This window comes from Podarcis filfolensis (assembly GCF_964270895.1).
Source record: "Podarcis filfolensis genome assembly, chromosome: 9".
Classification (NCBI taxonomy): domain Eukaryota; kingdom Metazoa; phylum Chordata; class Lepidosauria; order Squamata; family Lacertidae; genus Podarcis; species Podarcis filfolensis.
In genome coordinates, this window is record NC_139610.1 from 62,081,429 (window position 1) to 62,101,627 (window position 20,199).

General features: G+C 45.3%; 1 protein-coding gene across 3 annotated transcripts in view; it reads left to right on the plus strand.

The window, feature by feature from the left end:
* Positions 1-16,604, plus strand: part of FAM13A (family with sequence similarity 13 member A) — a 134,757-nt gene extending 118,153 nt beyond the window's left edge. For all 3 annotated transcript variants that reach the window (XM_083571108.1, XM_083571107.1, XM_083571109.1), the window contains 10 exons: positions 681-894; positions 1,629-1,767; positions 2,431-2,512; positions 2,634-2,854; positions 3,617-3,700; positions 5,385-5,480; positions 8,449-8,532; positions 11,682-11,878; positions 12,148-12,249; positions 14,049-16,604. In XM_083571108.1, coding sequence (XP_083427234.1) covers positions 681-894; positions 1,629-1,767; positions 2,431-2,512; positions 2,634-2,854; positions 3,617-3,700; positions 5,385-5,480; positions 8,449-8,532; positions 11,682-11,878; positions 12,148-12,249; positions 14,049-14,175 — 1,346 coding nt within the window. In that variant the 3' untranslated portion in view covers positions 14,176-16,604. The remainder of the gene's footprint in view (positions 1-680; positions 895-1,628; positions 1,768-2,430; positions 2,513-2,633; positions 2,855-3,616; positions 3,701-5,384; positions 5,481-8,448; positions 8,533-11,681; positions 11,879-12,147; positions 12,250-14,048) is intronic.
* The last annotated feature ends 3,595 nt before the right edge of the window (positions 16,605-20,199 follow it).

Here is a 20,199-nt window from a genome sequence, read left to right on the forward strand (position 1 = left end):
TTCATCTTCCCAGAGACTGACTGAAACAAACCTGACTGTAGAGCAGCCTTCCCCAACTTGGTTCTCCCCATGTATTTTGAACTACAAGGTCTATCATCCTTGGTCATGGGCCTGTCTAAAATATCTTGATGGCACCAGGCTGAGGAAAGTTGCTGTAAAATGAAAACCTCTGCTAGTACTAAGCTTACACTCAAAATAATGAGTGAAGGCCCCTATCCTTGATTTGCCACAACCCAAAATAAGGTTAGGCACATTCTAGCCTTGTTTGTATATTCTTCACCACCCTCCCTTTAAAATGTGTGTTATCGTTTCATGTGTCAGCCTTTCTCCTTAATGGCAATTTCCTGGCACGGATTTCTTCTTCACACCAGTGTGTTGCGAGTTCTAGCAAGGTTCAAGGACAAACAGAAATGGCATGATAATTAGCATTGATCTAGGGCAGCCTCTTCAGTCTCCAGAGGTTGATGGGACTACAACTCCCATCATCATGACTACTGGTTGAGCTGACTGGGGATGGTGGGAGTTGTAGTCTTAATAAGCTCTGAGGAACTTAGAGATTGAGGAGCATTTGTCTAGGGGAACTGGGAAACAATCCTTATTGACCATGCTAGAAAATCAGACCTATTCAACTGAAAAAAGAGTCAATAATCCATTGTTGCTTCCTTCCAATTGATTTCCAGAGCCCGCCCCTGCCTTCTCCTCCTGGCAACGTGATGGCTTAGATTCCAACGAAGCTCGCCTCTCTCCTCAGGCTGGCCGCCTCATTCGCCAGCTGCTGGATGAAGACAGCGACCCAATGCTATCCCCTCGTTTCTATGCCTACGGGCAAAGTCAGCTGTACCTGGATGACACAGAAGTACCTCCTTCTCCTCCCAACTCACATTCATTCATGAGGTAGGTGGCTAAGCGGTCACTCCATAAAGACCCCAGAACAGGCCAGAATAAGTACTTCTGCTTTTAGCGGAAAACATGGGTGCAGTGGAATGAGGAATGTGGCTTCCCCCCTCCCCGGAGAATCCTGGAAACCGTAATTTGCTAAGGGTGATGGGAATGTTATCTCTGTGAGGGGTGGACTACTGTTCCCAGAATCCTTTGGGGGAAGCTATGTGCTTTTGAAAGCATGGTGTGGTTCTTTTCAAGTGAGGCATCTCACTCTTGTTTTCTCATTTCCTTTTCCAACTGATGTTCAGCATTTTGTGTCTTCTGAACATGCTTGGTCCTCATTGGGCTGCTTTTGGTGTTAGTTGCCTTCTTTGTTTTGTTTTAAAATATTTTCCCTACTACTACCAACTTCAGGGTTTTCCTGAGAATGTCAGTACCTGCCTCTTGTAGACCCTGTTTTGATTTCATTTCTGTCTGAGTTCGCTATTATTGACTTGAGACTGTGGTGGGGCAGGGAGCATCTTTTAAGGTCTTGACTTTTGCCTGGAGAGATGCTGCCAGTCAGAATATACAAGTTCTGGGCTAGATGGACAAATAATCTGACCTGATATTATTAGGCAAGTTTCCTTTGCTCCTGTATAAGGATCTTACTGGCTTCTTGGGGAATCTGGTGTTCTCTGTATCGTATAGAGCCTTCTTTCCTGTTAACACCAATTAATTCAGTCATTTCCTCGCCTTCATCACAGGAGAAGAAGTTCTTCTTTGGGGTCTTACGAAGATGACCGAGAAGATCTGACACCAGCGCAGCTGACCCGCAGGATTCAAGGACTGAAGAAAAAGATCAGGAGGTTTGAAGACAAATTTGAAGAGGAGAGGAAATACAGAGTAAGCTGTTCACTGTCAGTTGTCCTGAGGGATCATATTGCTAAGCGGCAATTTTTTTCTGTGGGTAGCACAGCAAAGGGAATGATTGACAGCCTTTTAAGACCTTTCATTCCTAGGCTGCAGTCCTGTGCCCACTTAAGTTGGCAGCAAGTCCCATTGAACTCAGGTGAAATCACAAACTTCTGAGTAAACATGCACAGGATCGAGCTATTCACCCTTTTCAGCTGGCTAAGGAATGCTACAGATTTGCGTGTTGGGGTTTTTCGAGCTTGCATTTCTCTGTGATGATGTCTGTTGCCCTCCTACCTGGGACACTTTGAAGAGCCTTTGACATTTGCAGAGAGAAGGTTTGCTTTTTTAGAAGCAAGTCCAATAACAAAGCATACACTGTTATTTCCTCTAGAATATTACCTGTGCTAAGCAGCACTCGTAGAGTAAGTAAGATGCCAGGAGCATGTAGAGAGGCTACCCAAGTCTTTTGTGCAACCACCAGCCACAACTTCTGTGATGCATGCAAAGTGGTTCCTGGTAGCCAGAAGGTCCTTAGCTGTTATCCAGCTTTCATCAGTGCAAATAAGCTCTTGAATGCAACCCTTGCTTTCAATATCTGTCATCTCCAGTCATTAAAAAAACATCCCCATCTGTTTGTCCTCCCCCTTATAGCCATCACACAGTGACAAAGCAGCCAACCTGGAGGTGCTGAAGTGGACAAATGACCTTGCAAAGTTTCGGAAGCAGCTGAAAGGTGAGATATCCTGGCACGTGACCTTCAAACTCAACGTAATTGTCCTGCAGTGGTTCCATCTGGTGCCTATCCTGAAAATACACACTCTCCTTTTATTTCTTTTTTCCTCTTCCAAAACTAGAGTCAAAGCTGAAGATGTCAGAGGAAGACCTGGCTCCTGTGATGCGTCAACGTAGCAATACACTCCCCAAAAGTTTTGGTTCCCAGCTAGAAAAGGAGGAAGAGAAGAAGCAGGATGTGTCTGATAAATTGGCTAAACCAGCAGTGGAGGCAACCCTGGACACCATCCAGAAGAAGCTCCAAGAGAAAAGGACCGAGGCAAACCGCCCCGAAGACATTAAGGTACACATACCCTAGATGTGTAGGGATGCGGGCAGCGCTGTGGGTTAAACCACAGAGCCTAGGACTTGCCAATCAGAAGGTCGGCAGTTTGAATCCCCGTGACAGGGTGAGCTCCCATTGCTGTGTCCCAGCTCCTGCCAACCTAGCAGTTCGAAAGCACGTCAAAGTACAAGTAGATAAATAGGAACCGCTCTGGCGGGAAGGTAAACAGCGTTTCTGTGCACTGCTCTGGTTCTCCAGAAGCGGCTTAGTCATGCTGGCCACATGACCCGGAAGCTGTACGCTGGCTCCCTTGGCCAATAAAACGAGATGAGCGCCGCACCCCCAGAGTCGGTCACGACTGGACCTAATGGTCAGGGGTCCCTTTACCTTTACTTTACCTTTACCCTAGATGTACGTACTGGGCATGCTCCCCAGCCAGCACGTGATTGGCCTTTTGCCTGAAGGGAGCTGCCTTGCTAAAGATGAGGATTGACAGCCCTAAAATAACATGCTGATTTTTTAGATGTTTTCTCTTCCATTTGCTGTTATGTATTGCTTATCATTCAATTGGTTATTATTGTTATTTCCTGAACAATGGTTTGTATGAGGTGCGGCAAATAAGATGAAATAAATGGTATTGTGAATCAGGATCTTGTGCTCTGTATAGCTCCTTTTTGAGAGACTGGGAATGGGACAGGGAAATATTAGGGATAAATTTGTAGGAACCGCAGTAATGCAATTGTTTCCCTTCCGCCCTGCCCTTGCTTGCTTTGTATACAGGATATGACCAGAGATCAGATAGCAGCAGAGAAGGTGGCTCTCCAAAAAGCCCTCTTGTATTACGAGAGCATCCACGGAAGACCAGTAAGTACATCAGCATCGGTGTAAAATGTGTTCCGTATTGGGTCGCTACAAACTACGAAATGGCAAATTGTAGGGAAGTTTGCCAGTTTCTCGAACCTGTGCAAAAGTGCAGCAACCGATGACTTAGCTCTATAGTATGGAGTAAAGGCTTTCCCCTGCATACATCACAGCAACATTTTGTCACTACTTATGGTCCTTTGTTCAGGGAAACAGATAATTAGTCAAAATGTCCTTTTGAACGTGACTGGTAGCGATGTTTTTAAAAAGTCCGTCCCCACCCCGCCCTTTTTCTGGAGTTGTTATTTTCTCTTAGGAAAAAGTTCTGATTTCTTAAAACTTTGTGTTGTTGTTGTTTATTAAATTTGTATACCACCCTTTATCCATAGATCTCGGGGCAGTTCACAACATAAAAAAATTACAATATAAAAACACAAAATACATTTCCTCCAGTGTTGACCCTTACAAAACTATGTTGATGATTCAACAAGTAAGGAAAACATTTTGGAGGCATGGAGAGAGCCATCATATGGGTTATTTATGGCCAACAGCTGGGTGTTGTTTCCCCCCATTTGCTGTTCTGATAACGTTTTCTTCTTGTCTGTTTTTTTGTTTTTGTTATTCTTGAAATGTGTGCTACTCAGGCCATTGTTTAAGCATTGCAATTGCCTTGTTTTTATTTTTCCTCCTTGGAAGCAGTGCTTCATGGCCCCATCTAACAACAGGGTTATTACTGCCATTATAGATTTCAAAGGAGGGTTACAGGGGCAATGCAAAGAAAACAGTTTCCAATAAGTAATTTAACTTGTCTGCCTCCTCTGAAAAGCCGGACACTGGGGGGTATAAATCCATGCAGAAGTTAAATCTGGTGCAGTAATATAAATGCAAAGAAATACACTAAACTACTTCCAGAAGCCCTCTTTTCATGACATCTCACAGCTTATTATGCTTCTCTCTTTGCAACATTTATCTTGTGGTTGACAAAGCTGCTTGTTTTGCTAAAGTTGCTGATAAAAAAAAGCAGAAAATGGGCAAAGGCTTTTTAGATAACATGGAGGCAAGAACAGACCTTCAACTTAGACCAGGCATCCCCAACCTTCGGCTCTCCAGGTGTTTTGGACCACAGTTCCCATCATCCTTGACCACTGGTCCTGTTAGCTAGGGATCATGGGAGTTGTAGGCCAAGACATCTGGAGGGCCGCAGGTTGGGGATGCCCGACTTAGACTATTGAAAGGAACTAGGCATTATTGGTTTTAGAATAAGAAAAAGCCCTGCTGATCAGACAACCAGATGCTTACAGGAAGCTCCCAAACAGAACAGGAGTGCAGTGTCTCCAGCAACTGGTATTCAGAGGCATATTGCCAAGTTGGCAATAAAAATGAAGCCTAATTTAGAACTGCAGAAACAGAACTATAGATCTGGACAGGGCAATCTGCCAAGCGGGTTGAAGGTTGGAGAACTGATGACATAGAACCCAAGTTTTCACCAGGCTTCTTGGTGGATGAGAGAGAGGGGTTGGCCTCCGTTTTAGTTTCAGCACCTGCTGAGGAAGCGATAGTTCTGCCTTCTTGCAGGAGGTTTGGCAGAGGGCAGTGAAATAGTTGGCGCAATAGTCACAGTCTGTTGCTTCCTGCAAACTCCATCACCACGCCTCTCAAGCAGCCAACTGTGTCTTCGTCATTTCAGGTAACAAAACATGAGCGGCAGATGATGAAGCCCCTGTATGACAGATACCGCTTAGTCAAGCAGATCCTCTCGAGAGCCAACAGCATCCCTATCATCGTGAGTATAAACCTTTTCTGCATGGATAGCTTGAGTGGACCTTGTCTCATTGCTGGCAGCGAGAGAGGGAAACTCCTATCTTTGTGCACCCCATTGGACATAATGTCTCAGTTGCAGCCATTTTTCCCTGTATGGTAAACTGCTGGATGAGCATGTGCATAGGAAGAGTAAAGAGGGCCGGCCCTAGCATTAGGTAAACTGAGTTAACTGCTTCAGGTGGTGGAACCAGAGAGGCAGAATTGGAGTCCCCCTTCCTGCCTGGCCACTTGCCTCCACTGGCCTGCTGTGCCTTTTCTGGCCATTCAGCAAGGCTTTCCATCTCCTCATAGCTGTCAACTTTTCCCTTTTCTTGCAAGGAATCCTATTCGGAATAAGGGAATTTCCCTTTTAAAAGGGGAAACATTGACAGCTATGCTCCTCTGCCCTTGCCTCATTCCGGATGGCGCAGCTTTGAAGAGGCTAAAAACAGTGCTGAGAATTAGGGGGCAATTTTCGAAGTTGCTGTAGGTTTAAACTCCCTCCCCCCCCCCCCGGCCAATCCCCAATTTTGGGCACCAGTTAAGAGTTGCAGCAATGCCACAGCCAGAATGCTTCATTCTGATGAAGGACCTTGGGCTGTCCTAGACGGAGGAAGGAGGTGGAAAGCCATGCCAGCACTGCTGGCACTAAAACAGCAGCAAAACAACAAGAAGAAAGTAAAGGCGGGGGAGGAGACCATTCAGGCAGCACAGTCTCTTGTGCCAGCCTTGGGAGTAAAGTACTTCTGCATGGGGAGAGCTGTTGCTGCTGAATCAGTCTCAGAGGCCTTGGGGAGAAGGTCCTCAAGATGGAGGCAGCGTTTCACAAAGAGATCTTAACACTACTAGCATTGCACCTGTGGACCACATGGGATGCTACAGTCTGCACTAAACCCCTCTCTGGTGTGGGTTTCTTGCGCCATGCCAGTGAGTAGTAAAAAGAGCAGTTCAAGCTCTTCTCAGGATGCAGACACCTGAGATTTGGGTGTGCTGAATGAGCATGACCCCTGGGGTCTAAAATCTCAGGCCCCAATATCAGTGGAATTCCATGTCCATAAAGAAGCAGGCAGTTCACACCACACATTTACCCCCTCGATTTGCGATCAGCAACTGTAGACTTAAGACTTCTGGCAGTTCACAAGGGAGACTGGGCCAGGGACTTGGCTTATGTTTCTTTGAGGGAACCAGTATCCCTGCCCAGTTGGCCGTCCTTGAGACTCCTTTGGCTGAAGGGAGGGAGCAATTAGACATCCTGTTTCTTCTGACCTGTGGAGGAGAAAGTACAGCAGACAGCTACAGTTTCCTCCACAAACACAATTGTGCTAGCAGAGGAAGAGAGAAAGATCCCACTTGAATAGAGGTTGGGGCATCTCTCTTTCTCCCCACCCCCACCCCAACTCAAAGACACATATTTTAATTTTGCATTACAATCTGTACAGACTTCCAGAGAGTCAACCGCTTTGGCACTTTTAAAAAAATACCATAGTACAAAAGGTAGATTGCAAATTGACTTTTCAGCTGATACAAATTCCACATTAAAAAAAGAGAAATGGAACCCAAAATTCTATGATTAGGGGAAGAAAATTGATGCCTCAGGGACATTCTGGGGAATAGCATTTTTTCTGGGTTGCAGCATTGACTTGAATCCTAAGATAACTTAAGGAAATTAACAGGCGAGAAGTTTCCCATCGCCTTCTTCCCACTGCAATGGCCTGTTCCTCCCAAAAAGCCTCTCTGAGAGAGTCAGGGGTCATCTGGGATGGGAATGGGGCAGCAGAGACGACCAGACAGGAAACTTGTTTTTTTGTAAACTTCTTTAAGTTAGCATGCCTCTGACCCAAGCTTTGATTTTTAAAATTTTATTTATTTATTTATTTATTTGAAAGAGGAAGTTGGCACAGTTTGAGATTATTTGTTCCATGTTTTGTCAAGCGGGGGGTGGGCAGTAGTTGTAGGAGGGGGAGCTGCCACATTCTCCTGACTGCAGGGCTTAATTGTTGAGGAATACATTTGAAGTTTGCCTTTGTGACCGTGAGGACCAGCCAGACACCTGATTTCAGAGCAAGAAAAAGGGAGAAAATGTGCCAGTTTCCACAGTGGGTTATTGCATCTCTTGAGTGCACTGTGAGTGCTGCTTACCAGGCCTTCTGGCCATTCAGCCAGTGCAAACAAGAGATACTTTCCTCTTACTTTCTGCCTCTTTATTTTCATGAATGAGAGTTTATTTTTACTAGTTTGCTGCTGCCCCCCCAAGCCTTTGCAGGGAAATAAAAGTTTTCTATTCAGATGAATGGATGGGATGCCATTTGGGTTATTGGGGGTTGTCACATTTACCCTGATAAGCACATGCTTCTTCTGGGCCCAGGACACCACCCAGCAAAAGATTTCTCTCCTGCAGGTCCCCTTGAAAGCAAGAGGAATTGCACATATGCAGTCTTCAGTCCCATTAATTTCAGCAAGCACTTAAGCAAGGGAAAGCTCTCTGAGGGGTTGTTTTGATTCCATATGCATGGAATCAATGTCATATTTCATATGATCTATGACAAGCATCTGAGTAGCCACTCCTCTGCAGTCTGGATCTCCATCTCGCTCACAACCATACAGTTCCATTTGAGCATGTCTGAATAAGGCAGCCCCTGATGGTGCATCAAAACTGCCTCTTGCACCAGAGCCTTTTTGTTGAGGCTCATTTGCTTAGCCATCTTTCTGCATCTAAAAGTATAATGGGTAAGGCAGACACTAGACAGCGTTTCCATATTGCATGGAAGGATGATGACAATAATAATAATAATAGTTGTTGTTGTTAGATTCGACCCTGACACTTCTTGATTAAATGCATTCTTGGGGAGACTTTTAAAGGTTTTAATCCGGAAATGAATGAGGAATGGGAGTTAGGAGAGATGGTGGAGGAAGGGGTCATTATGTAACCTGCTTGTTAACGCCTGTCACAGGGTTCCCCCTCCAGCAAGCGGAGAAGCCCTTTGCTGCAGCCAATTATCGAGGGTGAAACTGCTTCCTTCTTCAAGGAGATAAAGGTGAAAAAAACCTCCCACTGCTAACTCATTTGCTCAGCCTGCATCACTTCCCTTCTCCCACAATGAAAGTGATAAACACCCCTCCTCCCTTTCTTTCTCTTTCTTTCTTTCTTTCTTTCTTTCTTTCTTTCTTTCTTTCTTTCTTTCTCTCTTTCTCTCTTTCTCTCTCTCTCTCTCTCTCTCTCTCTCTCTCTCTTGGTACATAATTGCTGGTTCTTCTGTCATGTCTCCAGGAAACAAAATCAGTAGCTGCTTTTGTCTGGCTTCCTTTGTCCACGTTCTGCCTGCCTCTGTTACAACTGACTCTTCAGTGCCTCCTCCTTCCTCCTCTTTTGCCTCCCTTTTGATTTGCAAAATGCACAATTTATTCCTTGCACCCTTGCCGCCTTCTCCTTCCTAAGATGCTGTTTTTGCAATTATTACTGCTTAGCTTTCTTTGGCTCGTATGCTGGGCCTTGGCCCAGATCTGCAGCTGCGGCAGAATAAGGTGGTAGAGTTCTGAGGGGGCAAGAATAGACCGTACCACTTCAGGCTACAGGTTGAGGGATCTCTCTCATGTCTCCACTTCTGCGAGCTTTCTACTCCAGAGAGGGTTGCTTCCTTTTTACTTCGGAAAATGTTTTTGAAAATGTGATCGCCTCCCCTGCCACACACACATCCTGTAGTCTGGACTGATACAATCCATTCTGCCACCACATTTTGCCCAAATCTGCCCTAGGTTGGGCTTGAGCAAACTTAAGACTTATCTGCCATGCTTCATACTTACGGGAATTGTGTCTCCTCATGTGACACTCGCCCCCCATGATGTTCTCAGTAATGGTTTCATACCTTTGTTACAGAGAGCAGCCTTCCCCTAGCTAGCACTGATGGGAGCTGTGGTCCAAATAGCCAGCATTTGTATACTCTTTAGACGCAGAGCCTGATCTTACTGGGATAATAATAATAATAATAATAATAATAATAATAATAATAATAATAATTTATTATTTATACCCCGCCCATCTGGCTGAGTTTCACCAGCCACTCTGGGCAGCTCCCAATCAAGTGGTAAAAACAATACAGCATTAAATATTAAAAACTTCCCTGAACAGGGCCGCCTTCAAATGTCTTTTGAAGATAGGATAGCTGCTTATTTCCTTCACATCTGAAGGGAGGGTGTCCCACAGGGTGGGTGCCACTACCGAGAAGGCCCTCTGTCTGGTTCCCTGTAACCTCACTTCTCGCAATGAGGGAACCGCCAGAAGGCCCTTGGTGCTGGATCTCAGTGTCTGGGCAGAACAATGGGGGTGGAGACGCTCCTTCAGGTATACAGGGCTGAGGCCGTTTAGGGCTTTAAAGGTCAGCACCAACACTTTGAATTGTGCTCAGAAACGTACTGGGAGCCAATGCAGATCTCTCAGGACCGGTGTTATGCAGTCCCGACGGCCACTCCCGGTCACCAGTCTAACTACCGCATTCTGGATTAATTGCAGTTTCTGGGTCACCTTCAAAGGTAGCCCCACATAGAGCGCATTGCAGTAATCCAAGCGGGAGATAACTAGAGCATGCACCACTCTGGCGAGACAGTCTACGGGCAGGTAGAGTCTTAGCCTGCGTACCAGGTGGAGCTGGTAGACAGTCGCCCTGGACACAGAATTAACCTGCGCCTCCATGGACAGCTGCGAGTCCCAGGCTGCACACCTTCAGGGGCACAGTTACCCGATTCAGGACCAGGGAATCCCCCAAATCCTAAGCGCTTAACGTGGGCTGGAGGAATCCTTCAGGAACGCACTAAAGGTGTTTGTCTGCATTGCTTCTTCCAGGACCACCAGCCCCTACCCCTTCTTTTTCAATTCCCAGATATGAAATATTTGAAGATTTAACATCAATGTTTGATACCAGGTTCTATTGACTCAAAGTATGGGCAGCTACCTGCGCCCCTAAGTCAAGTAAATCAATAAAAAGACTTAACTAACTGAGGTTCTGCCCCTTCAACGTAAAGCCTTCTCCACTAACATAAATCTTGGCTACACATCCATGGCTCGGAGTCATGGTGGCTTTTTTGGTTCTGCCAAATCCCAGTTGGCAAAGCCCCCTTTGCACGTTCCTTGGATGAGAGCAAAGCCCTTGGCAGCGTTTGCTCTGGGAGCGCTGCAATTAGAGGAGAATCTCACCCACCAGCCCTTGGAGCCAGCTCACAGCGGCGGCCTCCGTCGCTGGCTTCAAGCGTTCAAGTCACTCAAGATGAAGCGATAACCTGTCCAAAGTTAGAAACGTGAACTTCCACAGCAACCCCCCCCCCAAAAAAAAAATTAGTTAAGCTGTTCAACTTAACAAGGCAGAATAACCAGGTGTTCTGTTTCCTTGCTGCAATGCAGGGATAGGAATGGATTTTGGCAGCTCTACCACAACACAACCCAGCAACTCCTGAGGTTCTTCCCATTCTCCATCATCCCTTGACCATGTGTGGGGAGAGAGGCCCCACCCACACCTCACTCCAGAGGCAGAACTTGAAGGAAGCCTGTGAATCGTGCTAGGAGAACCTCTAAGTCAGGCATAGGCACAAACTCCGGCCCTCCAGATGTTTGGGACTACAATACCCATCATCCTTAGTTAACAGGACCAGTAATCAGGGATGATGGGAATTGTAATCCCAAACATCTGGAGGGCCGGAGTTTGCCTATGCCTGCTCTAAGTCATTATATGGCAGGTGTTATCCAATTGTTGTTAGAATACCTCCCCCATCAGTCCCAGGAATGATGGGAGTCAAACAATACTTGGGAAGGTCACCAGTTCCCTAACCCTGTTCTAAACCAAGGGGGGAAAGTTAACGTCCTTTTGATTCCTTACTTCTCCTGCATTTACCTTGCCCTGACATCATTCTAGGAGCTCTTTAACAAGCTAATGCTTCCATTACTTAAGCTTTGCCTGCCTTAGAATATACAGATGTCTTAGAAGTGGTCTCCATGCAGCAGCCATTAACACATCCACCAGCTGCGTATTAACGCTTGCAAGGGGCCTTGGGCCTGATCTGGCAGGGATCTTCTCGCAATCTGGTGCTACAGACCGCTTCTTTGTGTGTTTGGAATGTGACCGCATTGCTTCTGGGAATGCGGTATGTAAAGGTAGCGCAGGCAATGGTAATCATTGGTGCCGAAATGTCTCTGCAGGAGGAAGACGACGGTTCTGAAGAAGACAGCAACACGAAACCAGATTTCACGGTCACCATAAAGCCGGACTTCAACGTGAGAAGTTTCTTGGACCATCTAGAAGATGATGGCGACGGCTTTGTTTCTCCGGTGGATGATAGAATCTCTTCAAAAAGCAGCCAAGATATGGGGCTGTCAAATCTTCATGCTGCCTCCATGTATGTCAGGTTTCTGGATGTCAGATTCATGTTCTTTATACTGTGTGTTTGGGCTAAGGTGATAACTAAAAATAGGAAAGGGATCTATAATATATAATTGTTACTTATACTTTCTTAGCAATGGGAGCTGAACTGTGATAATCACTATCTGTCGCGTGGCGGTTATCACTTTAAGGTTGTTTTGTTTTGTTTAGCTTTCTGCAGTATTTTTGTGTCTCTGTTTGGGTGTCCGCTTTTGTTTTGATTTTCTTTTTTCTTAAATTACATAGGCCAGAACTTGTAGAACAGCTCCAGGAAGTCAGGGAGGAGAAGAAGAGAATCAGGAAAAAACTGAGAGATTTTGAGGACAATTTCTTCCGGCAAAACGGAAGGTAACTTTATTTCTCTTTCTTATCCCCAATCCTTCACTTTGCCGCATCAGGACCTTTGTTTTATTTACCACCATATTCAGGAAGTGAGCATTTACTTATCCTCTACAATGCAAGGCACTTTGCTTGCATCTTTACCACAGAGGTGGGCAACCCATGACCTTCAAGATGTTGCTGGTTTAACTTCCCGTCTTCCCTGGCCATTGGCTGTGCCGGCTGGCACTGACGAGAGTTTGAATCCAGCATCATCTGAAAGGCCACAGGTTCTCTGTCCCCAATTTATAATAGTGGTATTTATTTTATTCATGTGGTACCCCCAGGGAATCTCTATTGTCAAAACTGCCTTGGAAGCCAAAGAGGCACAAGCTGCCTCATTCAGAATTTACTTCCTGATATGGGTTGAGACAGCAGCATTCCTTTCTAGACTGCTGAGCATAAAAGGAAACCGAGAACAGCATTGGTGGCACCGCCAACCCCACCTTCTCATGTTCACCCTTTGAAAACTCTTATCCTTCACAAATGTCACAAGACTATCGAAACGTATGTGCAGATTTAATGTAAGTGCACAAGTCTTGTTTCTGAGAGAACGTGTGTGAATCTGAGAATTGTTTCCAGAGGCAACGTGAAGTTTCTATTCCGGCCCTGGAATGAAAACAAGCTCTGCCATTGCATTTTCATGTCACGACAGGCATTGTGGTTCACAAGAGCCCACTGTGAAGTCTAGAAATTTTCTTTTTAAAAATAGTAGCCAAGCTTCTCTGTTTTCCTACAGGGAACCAACACCATTCATGTAAGGAATATGTCCTGTCCGCTTTCTTTCCTTCCTGTAGAAAGTTGTTCGTTTGTTTGGTTTGTTTAATTTGTATGCCACCCTTCATCCATAGATCTCAGGGTGGTTCACAACATAAAAATACAATATAAAAAACCAAAATGCATGATTAAAACAAAGAGAGGTGGGGCCACAAGCCTATAACCCCTCTCCCCCAGTAAATCAATCCCTCCGATTACAACATTGGCCTGTTGGTCAAAGCAGAGCTTTCCCTCCACCTTTTACTCATCCTGGTACAGTGGTACCTCTGGATGTGAATGGGATCCGTTCCGGAGCCCCGTTCACATCCAAAAGCGAACGCAACCTGCGTCTACGCAATTCACTGCTTCTGAGCATGCGTGTGATGTCATTTTGACCGTCTGCGCATGCGCGAGCAGTGAAACCCGGAAGTAACGCACTCCGTTACTTCCGGGTCACCACAGTGTGCAGCCCGAAAATATTTATCCCAAAGCTACTTCAACCCGAGGTATGACTTTCGTTCATCACCTCACCCTGGCATTTTCCTTACATGTTAACTTTTGGTTTTAGCAGATGCTTGTCTGAAGCATTTCCACCCCACCAATCTGGATTGGCAAGGCACACTTTTTTTTTCCTTTTTCTTTTTGAGGCACCTCAATTTGTGTCAGGATTTGGGTACCTCATGCAGCACATAAACTATGGAACTCCCTCCCACAGGAGGCAGCAAGAGGCTGCCGACTTGGGAAGGCTTTAAAAGAGAACCGGGCAAATTCATGTAGGCCAAGGCTATCAGCGGCTCCTTAGCCGCAATGGCTATTTTCTGCCTCCGCTGCTAGAGGCGTTATGCCTCTGAATTCCAGGTGCTGGGAACTGCAGGGTGCTGTTGTGCTCACGTCCTGCTTGCAGGCTCCCCGTGGACACCTGTTCAGCGACCATGAGAGCAGCATCCTGGATGGGCCCTTTGTCTGAAGGAGAAACGTCTTCTGAAAAAGCCTTCCCTTCTGCTTTCTTGCAGGAACGTCCAGAAAGAGGACCGCACTCCTATGGCGGAAGAATACAACGAATACAAGCAGGTTAAGGCCAAGCTGAGGCTGCTGGAGGTCCTCATCAGCAAGAGAGACATTGGCTCCAAGATCATGTAACGAAGGCGCGCTTGACCTTGCCGGTAGAGTTAAGAAGTTGGCCGAGCCAAAGGAAGGATTGCTTGAAGAACTCAGTGAGGCCCTGGCGCTGCGAGGGCCTTCTTAGCAGCAATCCCGGGGCTGTGTCTGACAAGGAGGAGGCCCCTGCATCTTTTCCTCAGACTTGGGGGGCCTCTCCTGCCTCCAAGCTGGTTCACCCAAGCCAGCAGGAGGGGGCTGAGGTGGGTGATACACTCAAAAGACTCGCCACCCACCCCACAAGGAAGGGTCCTTCTACTTTGATCAGCCTGCGACTTGTGAAACGCTTAGACTAACGAGAGCCTGATTTTATGCCTTCTCCTGCGTGTCAACAAGAGAGAGGTGAACTAGTTTGAGTTATCATGAATCGCCAAATAATTGTCTGTAATTGTCAGACCAATAAAGCACCCAGGTCTGTTCTAATGCGGAGGAGCTTGCATCCTGGGGTGATTCTGTGGCTTTGAAAGAAGAGGCGACACCTCCTCCTCGGGATCTCGCGCTCGAATGCAACCTCAGCTTGTTGGGGCTGCGGCTTTTCTTTCTTTTTAAGGTCGCCCTCAGTTGAATGTTTCGAATTGGTGGGAAAGCACTGTGTGCCACCCTTGGCCTTTTTTTTAGTGAGTGGAGAGAGACATTTTCTTATTCTCCAGCTTCCCCTCCCCGTCCCAAAAATAATATTTCACACTGGCGCTTCTCTTCGAAAAGACGCAGAGAAGAAGAAGAGCTGAGGGAAATGGGAAACTTGGTAAAATCTGGTTTAGCAAGTTAGAGGGAGCCCTCAGAGTTGAGGCACAGATTGCAGCTCTAATCTCTCCCATGCAGAGGCGTTTGAATCTGGGCTGTGGATTCGAAACTGTGTCCTGAAAATCCTTGGGACCTTAATAGAGATTCCTCAATATGAAGGTCCGTAGCAGGCAGACAGGCACGCTACCCTGAAAGAATCGTGTCCCACATCATTCATTTTCTCCTGCAGTGGTGGTGTCACTCTATAATGCACTATTTGTTCACGTGGAGTCCCGGTGAGACGCACCAAGTTTCTGCAGTGGTTCATTGCTGTTGTGCAGAGGTTTCTCAGCAGACAAATTGGATGCAGAAAGGGTTTCCCAGGGTTAGAAAGTGTGGGAAACCTCTGAGCAGCCTTTCCTTGCTGCTGCTTTTTAAGGACAGTATCGGCTTATGCCAAGGAGCCCTTACAACTGTTTGTTCCCCCTGCCCTCCCGAAATCTTAATGGGATCCAATGATAATGAGGCGGCAACATTTTCTGTTGATGTTTGTAGCCGCACCTTGTTGAACGCGACTGTCTTGTTGCTGTACTTTCAAATAGCTTGTGTTAAAAATCATAGGTACAATGATGCACTTTAGAGAGACAGAGAAGAGTTTTATATTTTTTAAGAAAATCGAAAACCAATCGTAAGAAAGCGTAACCAAAACAGTACTTTAAAGAAAGAACAAATCTTTTGTCTACCTGACTTGTGTGTGTGTGTGTGTGTGTTTTTTATGCCGTTCTTTTAGTAAGGAAAAATAATGTCTAAAACTCAGCTTTAAGATTCGTCTAGAGAAGCAAGCAGCTAACAGGAATCAGCAGAAACCTTTCTAAGCAGCAGCCCTGGAGCCTTTTTTTTTTTTTTTAATGAGCACTTGATATAACGAGCAATGTCTGATCAGAGTTCATAGAAATGCTTCCTCTGCTCTGTTGAATCAAAAACCTGGTGAGAAGCATACTAAAGCCCTATTAAATAAATGCCCCTCTGAAGTGAATAGCAATTACTAAGATTATCATAATCAAAACTGATGCAAACATAAATGTGGTTCCAGAGAAAACTGAGCAACTTAACTCTGTGAACCTTATGGGAGTGGAGGGCTTTAGACTCGTTTTTAAAAGAGTCACCCATTTATGCCGTGCGGAAAACTGCTTTTGAAATTGAGGGACACCCCCAAAACAGTTTGTACTACTATGGTTTGTGCAGCTGGGCAGAGGCTCAAAAGCAGCCAAAAATTACATTAAGCCAAGAGCGAACTGCTTTCATGAGACCTAACGTTTGAACGTGACTTTTCTTACCAAAATTGCTGCTTGCTAGATTTTTTAAAAACAAAAAAATAAGTGTGATGTGTCTATATTAAGATCTTTTAGGGGGGGATGGGGACGACCGACTGACATTGTACAAATGAATGAGAGTGAAGCAAGGCGCATGTTTATATATTACAAAATGCTAATATAAATGAGGTCGAGATGTTTATTTTAAAAGCAAAATGAGAATGACACGTTAAATGAATCACTTAACAAATATAAATGCCTAGAATTTTTTTTTATAAAAAAAGAAGGAAAACTTGTAATTTGTTCATGGGTTTACACTTGAACAGTCGAATCGTTTAGCTTTTTTATACATTGAAATAAATGTGGAGCAATGAACACATCTTCTCCTAATCATTTTGTTAGGCTTCCAGGTTTGTGTGTGTTATATATGTGCATCTATTTGTGGCCCCAAATTGCTTTTCCCCGTCACCAAAATGAAAGCACTCGTGGACTCAAGAGAGCAAATACTGTGTGGATTAGTGGTTTCTTCTCATCCCAACTCGCTGGCACAAGATGGCAATTCAGGCCTGGCATAGAAGCCAGCTTGCTGTGAGGAGGCGTCCTGGGGTCAGATCACCTAGTGGTTTGAGAGCAAGAACTTGCCACAGATTCCTGAAGCTCTCACACTCCCTCCCGCCATCTCCTTGCCTTTAGAAGAGAACCAGATGCTTATATGAAACAGGATCCTCCCCAACAATTGAAGAATACACCTTTTCCAAAGAGGTTCCCAGGGTTGGGGAGAACCAGCAGGATCTTGTAATCAAAACTGCCTGTGGTGAGAGGAGCAGGTAGAAATGGTGGAGGCCTGATCCTGATCTTTCCTTGGGACTAGCCATTAGAGGCTGTGGGGGTAGAAGAAATACCAGGATCTCAGCTGTGAGCGGACAGAGCTTTCCTACTCCTAGTACAGGAATTCCTGGATCACTTTCTTTGCAGCTGTCCATCAAGCCTTTGGATACTTCCAGCCTAGCAATTTATCCTGTATGTGGGGTTTTGCTGGGGGAAATTTGCAGCATGCTGAGTTGCCCTCTTGGGCTTTAGCCATTTGATTTGCCTGTGGATACAGTGGAAGGGAAGGAAGAGGGGGTGAAACTGCTGGTGATGTGACTGCGATCAATGCAGCAGGGTACCGAGGGAATCTTAATTCAGGGTTGGCTCTCGTGAGGACTTTGCCATACAATAGGGTATTATTTGCTCATTTAGACGCTGTTTTAATCTCCATTAGTATTACTTTTAAGCAACCTTTCCCCACTCTTACCATTTTAATTCCTCCTGTAGTTAGCTGTGTATTATTTCACTTAAGAGAGCAGATTCAAACAGGCAGGCAGGTGTGTACACCAGTCCTCCACGCACCTGGGCCTCCTCAAAATGAATGAACCTGAGTGACCGCATATTTGAATGGAGGACCTGCACACAGAGCATCATCTCCCTGCCTTCTTTCTGAGGCTTAAGCTTTCAAAGTTTTTCCCATATGAATTCACAGGTGCCTTCTCCAAATTACTTCCCAAGTTTCTTGGAGGAACAGCTAAACTGGTATAAAATTGTTGTAGTCTCGAAATCCTACCTCCAGTCTCTACTAGGGCTGAGCAGAAGGTAGTTCCATGATTGAGTGGTCGATTTCTAGGTGATTTGCCATCGATGGGTAAGGGTTTCTGCCTCCGTTGTTTTAACAATACCGAAAACAGCTTTCCCCCAGCTAATTGGACTGTTGAAATAAAGGATTGTGAGCTCAGTTCATTTATAATACCGATTACAAATTCCTGTGCTTAGGATGTGCTCAGAGGCACTCTTGTCTTTCATTCGAATGATATGTATTTTGCACCTGGATCTCGCTAGCAGATCTTTTGAGCTCTAGCAAAAGATAAAGTAGACCTGACAAAACCTAAAATCTGTCCACACCCTTGTCACAAATTGCAGTGGAAAAAAATCATCCTTGCTGTTTCCCATGTGAGTTTTAACAAATTGATTCTGCCCCAAATCAAACGGAAATCATGAGAGTTGGGAACAAAAATACCACAAAGAGAAATTCTGCTGCTGCTTTTTCTCCTACACAACACTTTTGAGAAAATTTGATTCCCTCCGTACTTGAAATTGATGAATGCTTTATATCCTTTGTACAGCTCCTCTCAAGGCAACTTTGCTAACAGCTGTCCTGCAGGTACTATGGATTCTCTGAAACATCTCTGATGCCAAAAGAAACTGAACAGAGGAGACTTGCAAACTTCTTTGAATCTCCTGTGGAGAGGGGTATAGCCAAACCTTTTACAGTGGCAAGAAAATTGTGTTCCACCTCTCTAACAACTCTGCAGCACTGCTGGGTGTCAAGGTTGCTTAAAAGCATATATTCCCAAGTATTATCTGTGCCTGTTCTCAGCCCTCTGTGGACATTTGCATGCACTGACAATCCCATGTTCTTATTTTGTGTCTCTATGTAGTGAAGGATCTAGTTATGATATAGGTGTCAGGCACAATCCCAGGGACGTCCTCTCTGCATGAGCGTCATTGAAATAGGAGGACAGCACACACAGATGACTTCAAACGTTTTTTGAGTTTCATGTACTGATTACAGTTGGAAAGCTGAAAACAAAGCCAATCATATAATGCAGCTGTAATAAATGCCTTTGTCAGACTTCAGTCTAGGTTTCAAGAACAACCACCAACTTAATCCTGTTCATGATCTGCTTGATGCACCTGAGGAAATCTTGTGCGCTCTGTTCTGTGTTTACAATCATTACTTAAAGTCAGCAAAATTCAATCAAAACACTGGTGGTTTGTTTTTGTTTTTTTTGTTTTGTTTTTTTAAAATGTAAACCTGTAGACATATAATATATATATATGTACATTTTTCATACAGGGTTGTATTTTGTATGAAACAGAAAAAATAAAACCTATTTTTGACTGCAACAGCCTCCATCACTCTTGCTAACAGGGTGGCAATGCTCCCAGTTTTTCTCTTGAAGTTTAACAGTAGGTAACAGTGGGACACGGGTGGCGCTGTGGGTTAAACCACAGGGCCTAGGACTTGCTGATCAGAAGGTCGCCGGTTCGAATTCCCATGACGGGGTGAGCTCCCGTTGCTCAGTCCCTGCTCCTGCCAACCTAGCAGTTCGAAAGCACATCAAAGTGCAAGTAGATAAATAGGTACCACTCCGGTGGGAAGGTAAACGGCGTTTCTGTGTGCTGCTCTGGCTTGCCAGAAGCGGCTTAGTCATGCTGGCCACATGACCTGGAAGCTGTACGCCAGCTCCCTCGGCCTATAAAGCGAGATGAGCACTGCAACCCCAGAGTCGGTCACAACTGGACCTAATGGTCAGGGGTCCCTTTACCTTTACCTTTAACAGTGGCAATCCCACTGAAAGCAACTAGTTGTGTGACTAATCTTTGCTCCTAACTACACCCATGTTGCTTTATGGCTTAGGCCTCTATAATGAAGCAAAGCCCCCAACCCGTTTCCATTCCAGGGGTAGCCAACAGAGAGCCCACCAGGCGTTACACTACAATTCTTGCCTTCCCTGACTCGGCCTGGTGGGAGTTGTAGACCACAACATCTGGAGAGGGCTATGTTGCAGAAGATGGTGTTAATAAAAGAGAAGCAATATTGTGTAACACCATCAACTAGTTACTTATCAGAAGCTATTGGTAAAGGTACTTTGTCAAGTCAGAAACATGACACTTGGCTAAGTCTAGCCACCCAATCATCCTATTCATTTTTCTTAGCCTTGTTTGTGCTTGCAAGTTTTAAAGAAGACTTAAAAGGCAGCCTAGGACTGCCTAGATCTGGATTGCAGTCATCCAGATTTAACATGAGATGGCAGCAACTTATTCAAGACGTCCTTCAGCTGTTCTAATTAGCACAAATGGTGCAAGCATGCAGTTTGTGTTACTGCTGCCAATAGGTTTCACATGTTGAGGCATGTTCTTTTGTTGGTTC